Source organism: Hakea prostrata, chromosome 6, assembly GCF_041222555.1.
Source record: "Hakea prostrata isolate BN-2017 chromosome 6, UWA_Hpros_2, whole genome shotgun sequence".
NCBI lineage: Eukaryota > Viridiplantae > Streptophyta > Magnoliopsida > Proteales > Proteaceae > Hakea > Hakea prostrata.
The window spans coordinates 19,858,203-19,880,991 of record NC_142605.1 but is presented as its reverse complement, the minus strand read 5'-3'; the positions used below and the strand labels follow the sequence as shown (position 1 = coordinate 19,880,991).

The 22,789-nt window shown below is 38.5% G+C and overlaps 1 protein-coding gene across 3 annotated transcripts in view; it reads right to left on the bottom strand.

Annotated features, from left to right (window-relative positions):
• Positions 1-713: 713 nt before the first annotated feature.
• SWEETIE (HEAT repeat-containing protein) overlaps positions 714-22,789 on the bottom strand; it is a 144,845-nt gene continuing 122,769 nt past the window's right edge. For 2 of the 3 annotated variants that reach the window (XM_089159114.1, XM_089159116.1), the window contains exons 44-48: positions 3,585-3,895; positions 3,364-3,507; positions 3,135-3,299; positions 2,918-3,043; positions 715-2,443 (exon numbers count right to left, since the gene is read on the bottom strand). In XM_089159114.1, coding sequence (XP_089015240.1) covers positions 1,571-2,443; positions 2,918-3,043; positions 3,135-3,299; positions 3,364-3,507; positions 3,585-3,895 — 1,619 coding nt within the window. In that variant the 3' untranslated portion in view covers positions 715-1,570. Of the gene's footprint in view, positions 2,444-2,917; positions 3,044-3,134; positions 3,300-3,363; positions 3,508-3,584; positions 3,896-22,789 lie in introns of all 3 variants that reach the window. The other variant, XM_089159117.1, reaches the window with a different exon arrangement.

Below are 22,789 nucleotides of genomic sequence, written 5' to 3'. Positions count from 1 at the left end.
AACAAAATGAAGTGGTCTTTTCAAACAAAAAACTTGATCCAACTTCGATTGTTAATCGAATCCATTATTGGGTGGGGTTGATTCAACCTAAACCTAATCTGAACAAGATCCAGAGGGAAAGCCAAAGTGATGGTTTTTGTAATGAGATACAACACAATGAAACACAAACCAAAATATGCCATCTTATTCCATTAAATACTAATGTTATATTAATGTTTGCAAGGATTTATAACAAACGGGTGAATGCGGCTGAATGGAGCAAGGGGATTCCGGTAGACGGACATATACAGTCTGTCAATTTTGGTATGTTTAATACTGATAATGCGTTGGAAGCAACACTAGTTGGATTGCAGGAAGGATTCAAAGCAACACAGATTTTGAAACTCGGAGTAAAACATGTTTGGAGTAATCAGCAGGACCTAAGGAAACTATTATCCAGACCTTATCAGCTAACTTGGCCCTTTTTGTAATAGAAAGGTTGATGCAAATAGCCATTACAAATGTTGTAACTCTTTTTGAAGAATTCCCAACCCCTCAGCTTCATTCTAGGATGACCTATCTAGCTGTTAATGCTATGATGAGAAATATAGACTATAATGAACTGCCTAACTATATGTATAATTTGTCTTTAACTAAATATATATAAGTGTTTTTTATTATCAAAAAAACAAGAAGCTCAATTAAAATGGCCCAACCATATCAACAAAGACCTTTAAATGCCGTTGTGATAGATCTAAAATAACCTTAAGAGAAATTGCTAAAAAATATACGCATCACTTAAGCCTTGTATCTAGCATGCCTCAAAAGAATTGACTGTAATAAGAATCCAAATAGCCGACCCATTTATTTAAGAGAAAGCTTCTTGTTATTTTTCTTGGAGAAGATGAAAAAAATTTCAACCCGAAAGTCTCGATTGGATCATTAGAATTTATGTGCAAAATAATTGAGACAAGATGGCAATTAAACGGCTGAAAAATAAGTGCGACAAGATGGCAATTAAAAGGGTGAAAGCAAAATCATTACCTTGTTACAAGCATTTACACAAACACAACGAAGTAAGCCAAATCTCGTACAAAGACAGAAATTGGAAGAAGAGCACGTCGTCAAATACAAAGCCTTGATCTTTTGGCTAGGAATTCCTCCTCTCAGGGATTGATGGGCTAATTATATCTCCGACACCTTACAATCCTCATCACCAGTAGAGTTGCTTCCAAGAGCCAATATCTCTGGTCAATGAGTACCCCATTGATTGTTCTATTTCTGCTTCTGCAGCTTAAGAAGCAGTATTTCTTAGAATTCAATTATAATAGACGAGGAAAAGATTGTTGTCATTGCCTCCCTGAGCAAGTTCCTCTCCTTAGGTACCAATCTCCTGGCTTGATGGTCATAAAGTGCAAAAGTTTTCTTTGGAACTAATGGGGACACTAACAGTGAAATATCTATGCTACATCCCCCCAAAAGGGGTATATACATGAAAAAGCCACATTAACATACCACTCGGTTAATACAATGTTTCTGACGTAACAAAATTTTTCTAAAGTTGGTCAAAGCTCTCACACTTATTTATTTTTCATGTCACCTGGTTCTGTTCTTCTTGAAGTTGGTCATTGCTCTCAGTCGCTGATTTATCTTCCCCAGTACAAATATCTTCAGGTTGTTGTTTATTGAGTATCTTAGCATCTGCATCTTCCAAAGGAGGGGGATTTGGCAAATCACCAAGTTTGGTTCCCCAATCAAGGCCTACATTGGCTACAGTATCTCCAATCTCATCTGATTTAATAGGTTCACCCGAATCGTCATTGGGAAGAGGATCTGCTGATATTTGAAGGCCATTTCCATCATTTTGGCTTTCTCCACTACTCAATTCTATGATGTCTTCCTTAGGCAACCCTTGAACAGCCACAACTTGATCAACAGGTAATGGTCCGACACAATTCCCTCCGTCTGTAGGGCTTTCCTGTTTCACCACTTGATGCTTTTCACAAAGTTGATCTGCAGCACTACCAAGAGGTTCGAGATCACCAGGGTGTTGATTCTCCTCTGCTTCCACTTCACTAGACTCCATTTGCACTGTGTGGGTTGTCTCATTGCTATGCACCACAGATTCATAACTAGAGCATATCTGAGAATAATTTTGAGGGTCAACACTACAATCGGGATTAGAGGATTTCTCAACTAGGCTTGGTGCTTCAGCACTACTCTCTTCCTGCAAATTGGTAGGAGTTGCATCAGCAGCAGCAGAAAATGACTGGAATGCATCCCAATCATCATCTTCCTCCATGTCCTCATTTGAGTGTGTTGTTGCACTTGCCGTGGAGTACCCTTCAGACTTCTTCAATGCACTCTGGACAGTTGGCATTGGCAACTTTATGACTGGAGGTGCAGTGGTAGATCTGGATTGAGTAGCATTTTGATCATCTGTCACAGAAGCACGGATGATACCCTGAAAATACAGATTGAGGGGCCAAAGAATTAGTCACCCCACCTCAATTTCAAAGAATTAGCTTGTCATCATGAACTGGAGGAAATAGAAACTAACCAGTTATTATGGAATTATACATTTAACTCCTAATGCTATTGTACAATCCCATTCCTTGTTACAGGAATCTTGTGGAGGAATAATGCATTGAAACTGATGGTGTGTTGCACTTTGAGTTAAAGCTTCTAACATCCATACTCAGATATTCACTCAAGAAACAATACTAACGAATTAATGAATTCAGGGTCAACTGAGGCCAAGATGTCAGCATAAAGAAAGGGTTTTTGTCGATTGCTTCAGGTCTCGGTGTGTAAAGTAACCTGAGAGCAAATGGTAAGATAATGCCATATCTTTACAAATTTTCACTTAACTTTTAGTCAATCTAAAAACTAATAGAATTGTGAGTGTATGTGATTTCTTATTCTATAATAAGAGTACCTGAAGTTGCTGCCGATGAGCCACAGGCATCTCTAACAGAGCATCCTTGAAGTAAACTGCTGACGAAGGAATTTGAGCAAGATGTGAAACAAGCCTTACTGCTGTATTCTTCATTTCAGTCAGTTCCTACAAGTCACATGAAATGAGATAAACTCGAAGAGAAAAAAAAAATAAAAAAATGCAATGAGCTTCTTGTTGCAAATTGAATCAGCAGTACCTGGGAAGTATTTTCAGCAGCAGCAGACACAACAATGACTATGACTTCTAGAAGCAGATTGATAAGGCCTTTCTGACATGCACTTCCTTCTGACAGTTTCTGCAGGAGGACTAACAATCTCAAGCATTCACTAATGATAGACACAGATCCCCCTGTTACTGGTTCCTGCATTCAACAACAGCCCATGGTAAATCCAGAAATGAATATTTAAATTTTAAGTAAAGAATACCTTCATTATCTTCTGGACTACTGTGAACATATCACCAAGAAGCTCTCCAATGAAGAACGAAGAAAAGTTGTCTTGCTTGCCAGAACTTTCACCCAGTTCTCTCTGGACAACATTTTTCAGAACTTGCAACCCAATCATCTGAACCTGTAACAATGTATGTATAATATATGCCTCTCTGAAATTTTGGTATGAAAATGGATAAGCCTGGATAGGTTTGTTACCTCAATATCAGAGTCAGTGAGAATCATCTGGATGTGTTTGGTGCAATTTTTGTATATGCTAAAAAACAAGTGGTTTTTGTTTTTCTTCTCTCCAAGATCTTCAATTTCATGAGCCAGCTTGGCAAATGAAAATGTTTGTTCAAGACAAAGAGAAAGCTTCATTTGTAGCATTTTATATGGCTTGGACTTTTTATTTTCCAACAAATGAATACCCGTCACACAATGCACAGTCAAACTAGCAAGTACATTGTACCAAGTTCCCAGGACAATTTCCAAGTCAGCCAGAGCATCATCATCAAGTATGGGTTTATCTGCAATAAGAAATTTAAAGTCTCAGCCACTTAAACAGACACATTATGTTATGTTAGGTTTGGGTATGACTTGTATTCTGCACGTCCACATAATAAAAGCTTGGCTGTGTTTGTAAACGTAACGGGTTTTGGGTAAATTACTTGTACAAGGGTAGAATTGTAATTGTATGGGGATTAGCGTTTTGGGTTTTCCTATAAATAGTCTCTATGGGTAACCCAAGGAAAAAAGGGCAAACAGCGCATAGCACTTTATAAGATCTGAGACTATGAGGTTTTTAGGAATTAATGGAAATTATTTTCTCTTTAGTGGATATAGGCAATTTTGCCGAACAACATAAAATTCCTTGCGGCTGTGAGTGTATTTTGTTTGTGTTCTTCTATATAGTTGTGCATCCGTCCCCAACAAGTGGTATCAGAGCAATATTTGGTGGATCGTTGCCGGAGGTGTGCAGAGACCTAGGAAGGAGAGGATCTACATAAGGAGAACGAGGAAGGCTTTGAAATATAAATCATAGGTACGAATCTCTAGTTATCCCTTTATTTTATAAAATTTTCAAATTGTCCAAAAGAGATGATTGGGTAAAGTTAAACTAAAAAGTTGTGGGGAGGGGGGGGGGAGGAAGGTTCTATTTGTCATTGATGGTACGAAGGCTTTAGGAAAAAAATGAGGGCTGAAACAATCGGAGAGACTGTGAAGCAAAAGAAAGAGGGGAGGGCGAAGAAGGAGGAAAAGGTGTACTGATTACTTTCTCAAGTAACCATAACGTTTGGCCAAAAAAAAGAAGAAAAAGGAAAAAATGCGAGTTGAGAGGGGGAACGTGGAACAAAGAAAGGAAAAGTGATTTAGTGGAAAAGACAAAAGAACAAAAAATAATTGTTCCTATAGGATTGTTGTCGTAAAAAAATGCACAAGATTTTTGCATGAAGGTTTTGGTACGGACATAGAAAAAAATTCGACCAAAATGCTTGCATTTTTCAAAAATGAAACAAAATATGGAGATAGGAATACGAAATGGTTCATGTCGACCGAAATGATACAAAATTTCAGTCAATACAACACAATTTCGTATCGTTTCGTATCGACCTGAAACAATATTGCCCAGGTTATAAAAATCATCATTTTTTATCGAACCTGTGTTATTTCACAGGTTATGTGATTTCGTGCCATATCGCCACTGAGATTTGACCTCTTTTTGAGTTTTTTTTATTTTTTATTTCTCTTGGATTCTACCCCCATTTCACCTCATTTTAGCATTCCCTTCTCCAATCTTGCTCTTCCATTGTTGGGATTTTGAGAATCAAAGGAGGTGAGTAACCAACTTCCTCATTTTTTTTATTTTTGTTTTGTTTGTGTCTTAAATCTTCTTAGATTGCTTCCAATTCAAATATGTTTACTTTAGAGTGTTGACCTATTTGTAGTGTCAAAAATTAATTTTTGGTTCTTCCTACTATTTTTTATTTTTATTTTTCTGTTATTAAAATTTAGGGTAATTTTCAACTGGACCCCCTGAGGTTTGGTCCAGGTCACTTTTAGTCCAGTTTAAGTTTTCTTTTGCATATGGCTCCCCTGTGGTTTTAAGAAATGGTTAAATAAGGACAAGATTAATAGAAACCGTTAGTTTAATAATTTTGTGACGAAAATACCCTTGGTATTTTTCGATTTATTTGGTTTTGAAATCGTAGTTTCGTTCCGGTCTTCAATAGCAGGAAAAATGAGACCTTTTTAAAGAAAATTAGGGCAAGGAAAACTATTGAGGTTTCGTGATTCTGCATTAGTAAAGCTTATCTTCTCATTGCGTTTCTCTCTTTTGGGTTAAAATTGCAGTCTCTCTTCTCTTCTTCCTTGGTTCTTTCTTCTTGCGTGAGAATCCAATCACTTTCTTTTTAATCACAGTGATGTTACCATTGCTGCAAGTAATCCTGAACCAGGGACCAATCTTGAGCAAACTTAACTGGGTAATCCATGTCTTGAGCGATGAAGAGCAATACATTCACACAAGAATCGCAGGGTAATCCTGGATTGTCCAAACAGAATCTATTTGAACCCTTCGCCATATCCGCTTGAACATTTTTTGAAAACACTGGAGTAGGCCATTGAAGCAGATTATTAGTTAAATTCACAATCATCAATGATGGAAGGGACACCAAAGATTTAGGAACAGGACCCATTAATTGGTTGTCCCTAACACTAAAGTCTTGTAAGCTTTTGAGCCCAGAAACATCTGGTAAAGGCCCTGTAAAAGCATTTGAGTGTAGCCATACCTGAGTGAGAGACGTCATGTTCTGTAGAACATTAACGCTTCCGGTGAGCTTTGAGGTCTGCCCATTTAACCAAAGAGTCTGAATCAAAGATCCAGCAAAGCTCACAGGTAACCCACCTTGGAGATTGTTGAAAGCTAAATGTAGATTTGTCAAACTCGACAATCCCCCAAAGATATCAGGAAGCTTTACTGTAATATTGGCTGAATTTGCAGAGAAGTTCTGAATAGTGGTTGCACTCTGAAGACTAGTGGGAATTTCCCAAGCAGAAAGGGATTATCATCCAAAGCAGCTTCTTGAAGAGATGATAGCCCATAAAAGAAATCCTCTGGAATGGATGAGAACTGGTTTTCATTAAGAAGCAAACCGTCTAACGAACTCAACCCACTCAAGCTTGGTGGAGGATCCGAAATAAATCGAAAAGAAAAAAAAACAAGGGTATTTTCATCACAAAAATTATTAAACTAACGGTTTATGTTAAACTTGTCCTTATTTAATCATTTCCTTGAAACCACAGGGGAGCCATATGCAAAAGAAAACTTAAACTGGACTAAAGGTGACCTGGACCAAACCTCAGGGGGTCTAGATGAAAATTACCCTAAAATTTATTTTGTAAATTATGTATATTGCTAAAAATGTATATGTATAGTAGATGTATGAGCTTCAAATTAATGTATTTAAAAGTTGAGACACCATATTGCTGGAAGCATGTATGCAATTTTTGGAGCATGTTGTGGAGCTTTTTAAGATAACTAGTGTACATTTTATATATTTTTTAAATTATTCAGATATTAAAAATACTTATTTATTTTTATTTTATATTAAAAAATAGGAGGTTATGTACGAAAAAAACAGGAAGTTATTATTAGAAGCATGTATGTAATTTTTGGAGCATATTGCAAAGCTTTTCAAAATATTTAGTGTGTATTTATTGTATTAGACACTCTTTTTCAAAGATGTCATACATAGCTTGGCAACATGAGAGGCCATTGACAGTTGATAAGAGGAAGAACGGGTGTAATTACTGCAAGAAACAAATAAGAGGAGGTGGGGCCATTAGACTGAAGGTGCATTTAGTTGGTGGAAACAGGGATGTAGTAGGGTGCCAAAAGGCGTCCTCAAAGGTCAGTAAAGAAATGGCTTCATACATGAGTGAGGGAAAGCAAAAGAGGAAAGAGAAGAGAACACAGAGGGAGGACTTCGAGGATGCCTGACTAGATGACCTTCGAGGGCCAGAGGATTATGATTTAGAGGAGTCAAGGGAGTATGGATGTGACCTTGACCAAGAGGCCAAACAAATCAGGAGGGCAATTATGATGAGTAGGGAGCAGCAAAGGGTTGATGACATGAGGAGGCAACAAAGGTCTATGCCTTGTGGGTCCTCTAGAGAGCCAGTAGGTATGGGAGGCACAAACAACTCCCAAGTCCCTAAGAGGAGGAGTCAGAGTGCGAGGCAGGAGGTCCTATCCCATAGGCCCCAACAAGGGGTTTAACTTCATAAACACATCCTACAGATTCGGATTTGGAGATTCTTTGCAGTGATCTGGCCCTATTTAGGAGGTCTGAGCAAAAGCAGAGAAAGTTGAAGCACTTATGGGGGAGTGTGAGGAGAAAGTGGGGATGGCTTTCTCCAAATGGGCTTATTACTATAGTATTCCAGCACATATAGCCCAAGGGCCCTACTATAAAGACATGATTGAGGAGATAGGTAGGGTTGGGAGTGCTGTACAGGGACCCCCTCCATATGAGATATATAATGTCTATTTCCCTAAGCATAAGGAGAAATTAAATGAGTATATTAATGGATTAAAGCCCATGTGGGCTTATTATGGAGTGACTGTGATGGCTAATGGTTGGATTGATCCCACTAGGCAGTCCATCATCAATTTCATGTTGAATTATGATGGGAGCACAATGTTCCTCAAGTCAGTAGATGCATCCGATGATAAGAAGGATGCAAAATACATTTATAAATTATTAAAGCAAAAGGTGAAGGAGGTTGGAGTGGGAATGTGATCCAAATTATGACGGATAATGGCTCCAACTACAAGAAAGCTAGGTTGAAGATGCGGGGGAACTCTAGGTATCAAAACATGCTTCTATTTCTAGTATTGATTTTCATTTTTAAATACATACATTTACATTACATGTACACTTTATAACTTTGTATTGACGCCTTGATGGATGGACAAATATAGGCTCTTTTGGACTCCATGTGCTGTTCACAGCATTGACTTAATGCTAAAGGACATCAGAAAGGTCAAGCTTGTGAAGAAGACCATGGAGCAAGCCTGACAAATTAGCACATTCATCTATAACCACACATAAATTAAAAATGATGAGGGACAAATGTCAGGGTGACTTGGTGAGGCTAGGCATAACTAAATTTGTTACCAATTGGATACCACTGCAGAACTTTGAGAGTAGGAAGACTGGCCTTAGAAGCATGTTTACATCAGAGCAGTGGTTTAAGTGGGAGAGTTCTTCATCTGTAGGAGGAAGGAGAGCACAATTAACCATACTCGATGACAATTTCTGGCTTGTTGTGAGGACAGTGGTGAAGATGCTTGAGCCAATGGTGCATGTGGTGAGGATGGTATATTAGCAGAGAAGACTTGCTCTACCACACATATGGGTTGCAATAGATATGATGAAATAGCAAGTTGCTCAGGTTTACCCACACAGCAGAGAAAATCCTCCGACATCATCCAAGTTAGATGGGAGTCTATGTTGTAGAATCCACTGCATAAGGCTAGTGAGTTGTTAAGTCTAAGAATCAATTTAATTTTCATTATGTTACCACATTATTAAGTATTTAAGTATTGACTATTCTCTCTTATTTTTGTTCTTTCTTACACAACATACTATTGAAATCCCAAATAATATTACAAAGACAATCTTGGAATGAGGTAAGATTTTATGGATGCCGTCCAAATTGTAGTGGAGAAATTGGAATCGGATCCATCTAAACAAGCAAGCATCCTTATAGAGGTGAGATAGGGATTTGATATTCACTATTCGTAGTTTTATACTAAGTAATTAATCTAGTTATCATTTTTTTTTCTTCTTATATATTAGATAAAGGCATTTAAGGATGCCACTAGGAGCTTCGGTCGTTTCGTGGCCGTATCAGGACAGGAATCCGTCCTTGGGAGTAAGTTAATGCATTAGATACTTAGTTATTATATTTTATCTTTAACTTAGTTATTTTAGTATTGAAATGACTTGGAGTCTATGTTTGTTGCAGCTGAGTGGTGGTTGCAATTTAGAAGTGACTCACTCCACTTGAGTATGATTGCAAACAAAGTGCTCTCCCAGACATGTTCTGCCAATGGTTGTGAGCAAAAATGGAGCAACTCCAGTCTCATCCACTCAAAGAAGCACAACCGATTGGGTGTAAAGCGTCTAAAGGACCTTGTCTACTTATACTATAATATGAGCTAAGGGAGGATCATATTAGACGGGGGATGGATTGAGAGAATAACAATATTAAGTTGGCCTACATATTTAAGGTTGATGATAATGATAACCTAGTAGTTGACTGGATTAGAGACAGTGGAGAGCCATTGTTGGATGACAAGGGAGGTCGTCCCAGTAGACAAATTGCAAAGGAGATGGGCGTTGATGTGGAGAACGTTATAGCCCAGGAGGGGAGTGCACATGCAACGCCTGCCCGTCCCTTCGTGCCACACCCTAGTGCATCCACCTAGAGTAAGGATTTGATTGTCTGGTCTGACATTGAAAATGATCCGACTCAGGCCTCCGGCAATGACGACGATGGTGGTGATGACGACGATGATGATGATGATGATGATGGAGGGTATAAAGAGGGTGTTGGACCTTGTGATCAAGATTCAGTTGATCCTAGGGTCAGACCACTAGCACCAGCACCAGCAGTACGTGAGAGTCAAGGGGAGGACGATCGCCGAGATTCATAGGTGAGAGTAAGTTCATCCACACAAAAATGTTAAGTAAAAATGTTTCTTCTACATATTAAAGTAAGGGGAAGGGGAGACGACACGACTATAGCATAGAGGACACACCATCATATGGGTCTTACCATCCAACTAATGTAGAGAGCTTGGTGGGATCTATGAGATAGATGAGCATAGATGATTCTAGAGACTCGAACTCAAAAGGATCCTAGTGGCATAGGCTTACAGAGTTCTCATATGATACCACCTATGAAGAGTATTGGTTCTACTGGGTCGACTTATGGAGCTTATGGTGTCCCTCTTGGCTATCAGATTCAAGGTCAGCCACCAGTGGAGCCTTATGGTTATGAAGCTTATGGTGTCCCTCCCACTGTCATCTATCGGAGTCAGCCACTAGAACCTTATTGTTAGTATGGACCTTACAGTGTCCATGCCCTAGCTGACAACAAAGGTGTTCATTTGTCGAGCAAATCTTCCACTCTATACCCAAACCACCACCAACCTTTTCATATGCAGTTAAGCCAGTTCCTTATCCGGAGACTCACAACTTCCCACCATCAGAAAATCTTAGGCATGTGGATGAGGCGATGTACAAAGCTGCAGTTGCGAACTAAGTCGACAACTATATGGGGCAAACATCATGGGACTTGTCTTGTCATTTATATGGGTGCAGATGGAAGAGGGACACATGGAATAGAGTAGACTTGTAATTAGTAATATTCTTGCTTCTTCTCATATATACTATATACTTGAATGTTACCTTTTCAATGGTTTTTTTGGTAAACTAGTCATTCCATAGTGTTTATTATGCTTGAAATAGGTAATATGCAAGAATCCAAAACATTTTGAGTCCATATGAGGCTCGAAATTGAAGTTCGAATTTTTAAGAAAAAAATTACAAATTTCGATTGAAATTTTGGGCCTTTCTTTGGGTACGAGGTTAGGTGTTCATAAGATTTTTGGGCATTCTGGACTCGGTGGAAGTGACAAATCAAGGAGATTCTGCTCCATTTGTAATGATCTCGAGGGTTTGCATAGAGATCAATGGACATGTCATTTGGGTTCATGACGAGTACTAAAGGTACAAATCAGGTAAACAGGATGATAGAGAAGAGTTCAAATTTCAACATTAAACTTTTCAGTGGTCATAATGATTTCACCTTGTGGCAACAATGGTGAATAGTATTCTTATGCAGGAAGGGATTGTTAAAGATCTTTAGAAAAAATCAAAAAGGCTAGAGATGATTAAGGAAGATGATGGCAAGAGTTAAGGGATTTAGTGAATAGTAAGATCTAGTTATATCTTACAGATAATGAGGTTATTGGGTTAGAGGATCCAGAAGAAGTCAGGGCAAAGCTAGAGCAAGTACAAGTCCAAGTCTAAGTCTAAGTCATTAACAAATTGGTTGTTTTTTAAGAAACAACTATATAGCCTATAGTTTTCCAAGGGAGAAAAGTTTGACAAGCACTTAGATGAGTTCAACATGATTCTGACAGAGTTACTACTCTTGATGAGGAGGACAAGGCATTACTCCTGTTGGCATCACTACTTCAGTCGTTTATTCACATTGTGTCCAAAATTACTATTATTTGGTAAAGATGCTTTATAATTTGATGATGTTATTACTGCATTATTGATGAATGAAACACAGAGGAAAAATATTGTTGATTGGGAATTAAATGACAGTAGTGCCTTAGTTGTAAGGGGTCGTCAAGGTAGAGGGAGATCAAATGGGAGAATGGAGGGGTCTAGCAAGTCAAGGGGTAACTCATAGTCTACTATTTGCAAAATAATTTGTTATCAAAACAAAAAGGAATGTCATATAAACACAGATTGTTCAAGGCGTAAGAAGAGCAAAAAGAAAAATCATCTACTGCTGTCTTAGATGGGTCTTTGAGCGAAGATGGAGGGGATCGCCTTTTAACTACATCATCAGGTTCGGATAATTCAGATTGAATTTTAGATACTGGTTGTTCATTTTATATATGTTAAGTCAAGGACCATTTTGCTACATATCATGCATATGAGAGTGAATCGTGATAATGTCAAAATGACAAACAATATGGAAAGCAAGGTTGTCAAGATTAGGACTGTATGGATTCACATGTTTGACAAGAATGTGCGAACTTTGATTAGGGTCAAGCATGTGCTAGATTTAAGGAAGAATCTGATTTCATTGGGAACTCTTGATTCTAAGGTTTTAGATGCTCATCTGAATTGGAGTTCTCAAGGTTTCAAGAGGGTCCATGGTTTTGATGTAGGGATAAATGATTGGTAAAACTTTTACATGTTTCTATGAAGTGTTGAAACAGCTGGAGCTTCAGTTGGAACTCAGGTAAGGGCTACAAGTGGAAAGAATTTGTCGGTTGTTCAGGCGCCAAAACAAGGACAACTCTAGAAAGAAGTAGGTGACGTTCGCTTCGAATTTGGTGAGTGGCGGTGATATCTCGAAGAGGGTTGCAGCAATAGGAAAGGTGAAGCCATGTCACATTGTATGACAGCGATAAGCTATATGGGTCAACCTGGGTGTGGGGGTGTGCTCCATGTTAGTTTAGATGATAACGGCTGGAAATGGCATCCTTAGAGGGGATGTAGGCCTTGCAATAAAGTGTGGCAAATATACAAAGGTAGGTGATAGTAGAGTACACATCGATGATTGTCTTCTTCAAGGTGGTTTGTAGAATTCAAACCAAGGTGGAGATTGTTGGGTTGGGTATGCCTTGTATTATGCGGGTCCATATAATTAGAGTTCGCTTGTATTTGTAATTTGAAGGGGTTTTGGGTCAATTACTTGTAGAATGGTAGAATTGTAATTGCATGGGGATTAGGGTTTTGGGTTTCCTAAGAGTCTCTGTGGGATAACCTAAGGGAAAAAAGGCAAGCCAAGGCCAAGGGTAGCACTTTGTAAGGTGTGAGAGTGGTGAGGTTTTCATGAAACGGAAGAAATTGTTCTCTCTTTGGCAGACATAGGCAATTTTGCCGAACCACATTAAATTTCTTGTAGTTGTGAGTGTGTTTTGTTTGTTTCTTCTTTGTGGTTGTGCATCCGTCCCCAATAGACTAGGGATACAAACACATTCTTTAATTTATCAGTATATCCCTCGGCAAATTGTGAATCTTAACATATCTAGTACAATTCTATAAACATCAGAGAAAAACAAGATGCTAAGGATCCCTGAATAATAGTGATGCTTGAGAAGCATATACAAGAGTACGGGTCCAAATGAGAAATGCCACTGGGATTACCTTTCTTTCTTCATCTTTAACCCCCATTGCTAGGGTTATTGGTATAGTTGGGAAAACAATTACTAGGAATGTTAAGTTGTTATTTATTCTACTGCAAGTGTATGCTTCTCATATCTTGTGGTGGCCCCGTTGTACTATAGCTTTATTACTACTTTATCCCCGATACTTTTTGAAATTACTAATCCAACCTTAAACTTCACATGTAATTACTGTTGTCCCCCTACCGTTAAACTCTGTTAGTTAGGTGATGATGTGGCAATTTTTAGTTATTTAAAAATCCCAAAATAACCATAAGGTTTTATTCTACTTATTTATACTAAATTACATTATTACCTTAGTAAATAGGAGAAAAAATTAACCCTAATTAGGTAGCTCCTTATTATTTTAGCTTTTTTATATTTACTTTTCAATTTGGTGTTGCTTTTTAGTTTTTGTTATTCACTTTCCAATTCCATGTTATCAATTTTGAGAAGTTCCCATTTCGATTCGATTTTCATTTATTTACTATCTAATTTGGCATTATCAATTGTAGGAAGTTCCTTTTCTTAGCAGGAAACAATAATTTAGGTAATTTTCTTTTGAGATTCAAAATAATAAGAATACAACTCCAAAATTGGTACTTAATATGGCATTTTTCTAAATGAGGATAGTATTGTATTTTAACTTTAATTTTAAAAGGACAAAATAGACATAAACGATTCACTGTAACGGTCTCTTAACACTGTTAGAACTGAGGGGGGCAGCAGAAATTTCATAAAATGCAGGGTCCTTTTAATAATTAACCTGTTTACAGGGGGGCAACAATAATTATCCCTTTTCCTTTTTATTTTATTGTTGACCTATTATTTAATATGATGAGGTACGGCTAATTGGGCCATACCAAACTTTACTCCAATTGACATTATCTTCCTCAGTTTTCTCCTCTCATGTTTTATCTCTCTTGGCAGTGTACTTTGCTGCATTGTTTTCTTTCTGACTTTCTTAGTTTCTTTTTTCTTCTAATTGATTGTTCTTGGTCTGAAACTGCAACACTGTATATTTGTGTATCCCTTTTCATTTTATTGTTGACCTATTATTTTGTATGATGAGTAACTGCCAATTGGGACTCATACCTTGGCATTATCTTTCTATGTATTCTTCTCTCATCTTTTGTCTGTCCTGGCAGTCCATTGCGGCCTCATTTTCTTTTTCACTTTCTCAGTTTCTTTTTCTTCTGATTGATTGTTCATGGACAGAAGCTGCAACATCTCATCATAACTGTAAACAACTAATAATTTGGTCCATATTATATTTTTGAGTATTTTTTTTGGGGTGAATTTGGTGTTTTGGGTGTTGCTCCAAATTTGCGAAACCACCAAATTTTGATTTTTGGCCACCAGATGACTGGGGGGGGGGGGGGACTTTTTCCCAGGTTTTGACCAAGATGGGTTGAAATCAGGTCAACCAGCATCTACGAAACCTTGCTTAAAAGTCCCAATTCTTGGTCGAAGAACTCACTCGCACGTGCTGCTGGTAAAATTTTTGGGGATTTCACACATTTTTGCCATTTTGCCTCTTTCCACAACTTTTCCACTAAAAAAATCATCATTCTTTTGTCTTCCTTCACCTTCTTTGCTGTTTGTTCCATGGTTATAGTCCTTATCTTTGGATATCCATCAGGACCATCACACAATTATGCCAATTCAGCCACATCATGATTGGGTTACGGCTGATGGCCTGATGACACATTGCCTAAGTTGGGATATCTAGCTTATGTTGACAAGGCCACCTACACAAGGGCAGTGACGGAGTTCCTGAAGAAGTATAGGCATACCATGACATAGCTTGCTTTTGTCCGGTATCCAAAGTACTACAGGTCTCAAGTGATGGATCCACCCAAGCACTCAAACTTGGAATTGAACCTTGGGAGTTTCTTTTTGGTTATTGTATTTGTAATTTTGTATCAAACATGTATGTAATACAATCTGTTCACTTTACCAAGTTTGCATTTCTTGAAACTTCTCATGTATAGTAACACTTGAATGAGAACTATTCATTAAAAAAAAAAAAAAAAAGAAGCAAACTACCGTTTGCCATTATGTTCTTTATACTTTCAAATAAGTATGCAAGAAATCATACAAAAAAGCTTGTAAAACCCCTCGAAACCTGGTGTTTGAAATTACCACAGAAAGTCCAAAGGATTCAACCGAAATTTCTGAAAGTCTCGTTCCATCAAGGTTTCAACGCTGGTCGACACTGAGATTTCGAGCCTTGGTTGTATCTGAAACCAAGTTCTTCAAACGAGAAAAACAGAGGTTCTGTTGGATTCTATTAGGAGTCTAATAAGAGTTTGTATAGGAGTTAAATTAGAGTTTGCATTCATGTAAATTTCTATTCCTTGTAATAGTCTACTTTCCACTTTATTATAAATAAAGGGCTTGAGATCATGGATCAATAAGCCATTCTGCCAAACATTGTATTTCAACATGGCATCAGAGCCTAAATTCGATTTGGGAAGCGACCTACCTTCTTCTTCTTCTGATTTTTTTTCAAACCCATCGCCAATCTTCAGTTCTAGGCAGTTTTTCAGTACCATCTTGGTCGCCAACTGAAACAGAAAAAAAAAAAGAAAAAAAGAAAGAAGAAGACGATTCTGTTCCGTCTCGATTCAATGAATAAGAACAGAAAACAGAGGAAAGAAGAAGAGAAGAAGAGAAGAAGAAATCAGCAACTTCCGCTGCTTCGCAACAACTTCGGCTTCAGCTCCTCCGCAATTTTTCTGTCCGATTCTTCATCCGAAGCTGCGATTCGAAGCTTGGTTAGTCATCGAAACCTTCGATTGGGGTTCGCTATTAAGGTTCTTCGTCGGGCTGTTCTCCTTAAGCCTATGAAAGACCATAACGGATCTGTTATGGTTTGAATTTGATTTTTGAATTCAAGTTTTTGAATTCAATTTTTGAATTTAAGTTTTGAATTCAAATTTTTGAATTCAATTTTTGAATTTAAGTTTTGAATTCAAGTTTTGAGTTATTTTGGTAAATTTGCTTTACAGGGACTTATATGTAAATTTGTATAAGTTCAGATTTATTTGCAAATTCCGTTTTTCATGGACATATTTGTCATTCTTGGAAAAAAAAAAAGAGGGAAAGGTAGATCTGTTTGGGTTGTTTGGCTATTGTATTCTGCGCATTTCTGTTACTTTGAAAGGGTGAAGACTGAAGAACTGCAGATAATTTTGTCAACTATTGATGATACTACTGCTCCCACTGGATCCGAATATTTTTCCACTTTTCATTCTCTTTCGGTAATATTTGACGGCACAAATTACTTGATCTGGTCTCGATCTGCTTACCTGACTATTGCTGGAAGAGGACTAGTTGGATACATTACGGGCACTACTATCAAACCCACTACCGCAGGTGTTTTACAGGATAAATGGATATCAAATGACTCTCTTATTATGTCATTCCTTTTGAATTCCATGCATCCAAATATTGCCCGGGTTACCTATTACTTGATAATCTGAGCCCAAATCGGAAGGCTACTACTCTGAAACATATGGACAATTGGGGAATGATGCACGGGTTTATGAGCTACGAAAGAAGCTTCATGAGACTACCCAAAAGGAACTAACTGTGGCCCACTATTATGCTGAGTTGCGATCTCTTTGGCAAAAGTTGGATCATTATGGGGATTATCACCCCACTAATCCAGATGATGTGGTGACATATAAGAAGTACATTGATAAGATTCGAGTATATGACTTCTTGGCAGGTTTGAACGTGGAGTACGATCAGATCAGAGTGCAAGTCTTAAGTCATTCTCCCTTTCCTACACTAGAACAGTCTTATGCTCTTGTTCAGTGTGAGGAAAGTCGTCGATTAGTCATGCTTCATACTCCTATTATGGAGAAATCAGATTTACAGTCTGTTCGCACTAAATCTGATCCGGCTAAGGAGATTATTAAGTGTGAGCAAGGAAGAAATTTCGACCGAAAACGAAATTTCGACCTTGCAAAAGGCGAATTTCGACGTTTCGACGAATTTGATCGAAATTGGATACTTTTTCTGAAAATTAGAACTTCAATTTCGGGCCTCATATGGACTCAAAATGATTTGGATTCTTGTATACTACCTATTTCAAGCATAATAAACACAATGGAACTAGTATTTTGTAAAAAACAAAACTATTGAAAATTTATCATTCAAGTATACTAACAAATGACTGGTTCCGACAAGTGCAAATCGTATTGCATACATGCATAGAATCAACAACATACATGAATTGTTTGGTAGAATGGTTACATATACAACAAGTCAACAAAATAAAATGACCGGCTAGATCAAGTGATGGTGTCTCAAATATATAAAGCTAAAGCCTATATAACATATATACATAAAATAAAAATACATAATTTTAGAAAATAATTATTATAATAAAAAATGAAAAAATGGTAGCAAATAATAAAAAGATAAGTTTAACAAAACACAATTATAGATCATAGTCCTAGGCTAAACATATATTAATTTCAAGGCAATACAAGATCATTTAAGGCATGAACAAAACAAAAATAAAAAAGGGAAGTTTGGGACTGTTGGGTGTGGCTCGTGCTTCACATTCTATTGTTCTGGAGTTTCCTTTGTGCTGTTGTGGCTTAGGAGGTGTTTGGAGGCTAAAAATGAGCAAAAGTGGTGTTTGAAGGCGAAGGAGTAGTGAAAATTAGGTGAAAATGGGATAGAAATCAACAAAAACTAAGGAAAAACAAGTTGGAATGCTGATATGTCGAAATTTAGGTCGAAATGGTCGAAATTTCGGTCGAAATGGTCGAAATCTCCGAAATTTCGGTCGAAATTTGATACTTTTCCGAAATAATTGAAATTTCGTTTCGTTTTTTAAAAATGCAGACATTTCGACCGAAATTTCGACAATTTCGGTCGAATTTTCTTCTATGAGTGTGAGCACTGTCACAAACCATATCATACCAAGGAAAATTGTTGGAAACTGCATGGGAAGCCTGCTGATTTTGAGCAAAAACGAGCACAAAGACAGGGAAAACAAAAGGCTAATCTTTCTGAGACAGTTTCCACCACACCCTTTGCAGACGTTGGTTTTTCGCAGGAGGAGTTTGCTACTCTACGACGTATTATGCAGTCTTCTACTGCCGGTACAGCCTCAACCACTGCTTCCTCTACTACCCCTACCAACTCTTACCTAGCTACTTCAGGATCTGGGGAAGGAGATTGGTCGTGGTAAATGGACTTTATTTGCTCGAGCCGATTGGAGGATCTACTTATGCTTTGACTACATCTTCTAATCCGGTCCATTCGGTAATATCAGACCTTCATTAGTGGCACCGTAGGCTCGGTCAGCCCTCTTTCAAATTTTTTTCTCTAGATTTGTTTTCCTGATACTTTTATCTTACCATTACAATTTCTTCCTTTCCAAGTTTCCCCATTGGAATTTCCTTTGTTATTATCTTCCCACGTGTAACGCTACACGTGAGGGGGAGATTGAAGATGTCTACAATTCAAAGCCTTTCATGTAGACTTCCTTATGCAGAATTTGATCTTTGTTACCTTTGAAAGTTTATCCCTTACCTTCGCAATCTTCTACTCCTCTGAAAGTTTGTCCCTTACCTTCGCAATCTTTCACTTTGGAGATCTAACATTGCTATAGATCTATCTTTTTGACTGTGCAGAACTTGATCTCTGTTAACCCCGGAGATTTGCCCCTTAACTTGACATCTTCCCTTCAGAGATCTAACCTTGCAAAAGACTTGTCGTTTGACCTTTGCAGAACTTGATCTTTATTACCTTTGGAGATTGTCACTTATCTTGACAAATTTTCCCCTACCTTTGGAGATTGCCCCTTGGAAAACCTTCCCTTTAAAGATCTAACATTGCTACAAATCAAAACTTTCACTTTGGCTGTTTTACCCTAGCTATTGTTACCCCAAAAATATATTTTCCCTCAGATTTGTGCAGAAATTTAGTCTTCTCAACATTTGAAGTTTCTACTTTTTTACTTGGGCGTTCTTCCTTGGAGACATAAAGTTGCAGTAAAGATGAGGACAAACCAAATGGAAGTCTATAAGGCAGACGTAATCTATAAGTTTGAAGATCAAATTGCAGATGTTTACCTGGATAGATGTTTTATACTTTTTTGGTCAAGTTGGACATGTGTGATATCCATGCCTCAACTTGAGGGGGAGTGTTGGATTCTATTAGGAGTCTAATAAGAGTTTGTATAGGAGTTAAATTAGAGTTTGCATTCATGTAAACTTCTATTCCTTGTAATAGTCTACTTTCCACTTTATTATAAATAAAGGGCTTGAGATCATGGATCAATAAGCCATTCTGCCAAACATTGTATTTCAACAGGTTCCTTATTCCAATATTGGTTGGTATGTTGATGTATCCTTTTATATAAATGAAGATATACTGCTGCCGTTGCTTCTATATGCTCCCTGAGGTTTATCAGTTCTGTATATTTTTAGTGGCAACCTTCAAGTGATCATACATCTCTACATCTAATGCTTGAGATATTTTCTAGGCCATTCCTATGTACAAGAATGTTCCATTTGCCCCGAGTTTGGTGCTGATCATCTCAGCAGATTAATGTAACTTGATAGCCAATAATTATGCAATCCTTATGTCTCTATCTTGTTGCCTTTTCATGGTTACCGTTTGCTGTTGGATTGCCCTGATTTTTATGGGTCATTATCTTTTATATACTACCCATCATTCAATTTGATATAGTGGTGAGGAAGGATATGCATAACCTAGGTGATGGACCACATATGATCTTGAATAGAGGCTAGCCGAGTACAAGGATCCATGTCGTACAACCCTAGACACATTTAGCAAAGGTTCTTGCAATGTCTGCGTCTTTCCTCTTAGTTTCATCTTTCATTTTTCTTTTGTTTATTCGCCATCTGCAATTTGCCTTTTTCTTTTTTTCATTTCTGCCCTTGTACACGTCCATCTTGTCTTTTTCTTTTGGCTTGAACCATGTTCCCAACTTCTTCTTTTTGTGTGGATACCCCCCCCCCCCCCCCCCCCAAACGGTCCTCCTTTTTCTTTTTTCTAACAAACCCACCACCCCCTCTTTTTTTTTTTTTTCTCCCCCCCTCCTCCTTTTTTCTCCTTTTTTTTTTTTCCCCCCCACCCAAACCCCCCCCCCCCCCCCCCCCTGTGGCGATTTAGTAGAATGGCTTATTGATCCATGATCTCAAGCCCTTTATTTATAATTAAGTGGAAAGTAGAATATTCCAAGGAATAGAATTCTATATGAATACAAACTCTAACTTAACTCCTATACAAACTCTTATTAGACTCCTAATGAATCCAACACTCCCCCTCAGTTGAGGCTGATATTACTCATGCCTAACTTGCCTACAATAGGAAGGAATCTCTTTCTTTCAATCCCTTAGTGAAAACATCTGCTATTGGTCTTCAGATCTTACAAAGGCTGCTAGCCCTTGTTCCAACTTTCCTTTGACAAAAACCTGTCATTTCAATGTGCTTAGTTCGATCATGTTGCCTGGTTATTAGCAATACTAATAGCCCTTGTTGTCACAATATAACATCTGGGGTTTGGAACTTGGACTCCTATATCTTGCGCCTTTCAACCATAGTAGCTCACACTCCCGCCATGCCCTATTTCAGCTTCGTACTAGATGCTACCACATTCTGTTTCTTACTTCTCCAAGTAACTAGATTACCTCCAATAAAGGTACGATACCTGAAATTGACTTCTGTCGGATCCAGCCCTCTGCATCGGTGTATGCTTCTACTTTTAGATTATCGGTGGTGACAAAGTATTCCTTTTCCGAGAGTTCCCTTCAAATCTGTAGTATTCCGATACGCCTTCATATGGCTAAATATGGGTCATGCATGATTGACTCACTATACCTACAGCATAAGCAATGTCCGGCCGGTGTGAGACAAGTAGATAAGCTTCCCTACCAGCCTTTGGTTCTTCCTTTGTCCTTTGGTTCTCCCTCTTTTTCTTTAAGTTTAGCTCCGGCTTCATAGGGGTATCAACTACTTTACACCCCAACATTCCCACTTCGATAATAGATCTGGACATACTTTCTTTGGGATAGGAATATGCCTTTATTTGATCGAGCCACCTCAATCCCTAAGAAATCTTGTAACTTCCCTAGATCTTTAATTTCAAACTCTTTGCCAAGATAGTCCTTCACTTTTGAATTTCTTCACCATCATTCCCTGTGATGCAATATCGTCTACATAGACAATGAGAGTGTGATGTTAGTACTTGACTTCTTGACAATAGTGTATGATCGCATTGCTTTGCTTGTACCCAATAGAAGTCATTGCCTTCGAAGGCGTCCAAACCAGCATCTAGGAGACTGTTTTAACCCATATATTGACCTCTTCAACCGACGGACTTTCCCTGCGTTTGTCATCGGCCATGTGTTTCCATATGACCTCTTCTCTAACTCCCCATGTGAGGCATTCTTTACGTCTAGTTGGTGCAAGTTCCGGTGTTTGTTCACGCTGCGACAACACTCGCGGTATTTGTTTCGCGGGCGGTCTCCGATAATCATCCCATGGTCGGTCCCCTTTGCACTGTCTAGCTTTCACTTGTTGACTGATCCATCCATATTTTGTTTAACCACAAATACCCATTTGCAGCCCACCTTTTTTTTTCTGGGGTGTACCAGCTCCCGTGTCATTTTTCTTCATTGCTTGCATTTCCTCTACCTGCTTCCTTCCATCTCTTATCGCTGGCTTCTGCCACTTTTGGGCAGTCGGATGCGAGAGGATATAAGCACGTAGGAGTCACGTTATAAGACATATTTAGCTATGGGATGTTGAGTACAATCGACCCCTTTTCTACACAATAGGAAGATCGGAGAATACCTCGGTGAATCGATTCGGGCGGGAGCCGTGGTCGTATCCCCTTTCTCCACCGCTTTGCCGGTTGTTTTCTTCCTCGATAAGTCTGCACCTCTTTATTTTGGTCTCGGTTTTGAAGACCCCAACGGTGTTCTCGGGGTGGTCTCCCCTTGGCTGGGTTCTTCCTGGTTCGGTTGGGGGGAGGATTGGGTCCTCGGTATCTTGGCAAGTCTCCCCCGTCGAAACTCTTCGGGACTCTTGTTGTGTTGGTGTGTGGGAAGATCTAGAGTCGGGACACCTCTCCTCTGGACTCTCCCCCGGAGGGTGTTGTGGGCAAAACTCGTAGTACATCCGTGGATCAATGGTTTTCTTGGAGGGAGGATGATAACATTTGTACCCTTTCGAGTGCTCCCCTATGCGGCGTAGGCTGCGGAGCCCTTCTCGGTGGCTGTGATTCGGCTACACACGCATCCAAACCTTTGGGAAATAACAAAGAAGAGGCTCCTTGAAGAATCTCATTAGGACATTTAAAACCAAGTATCCTCTCGGGCATCCTATTCATAAGGTAGAAGCGGTGAGATAGCATCACTCCGATCTGGTCGGGTACATT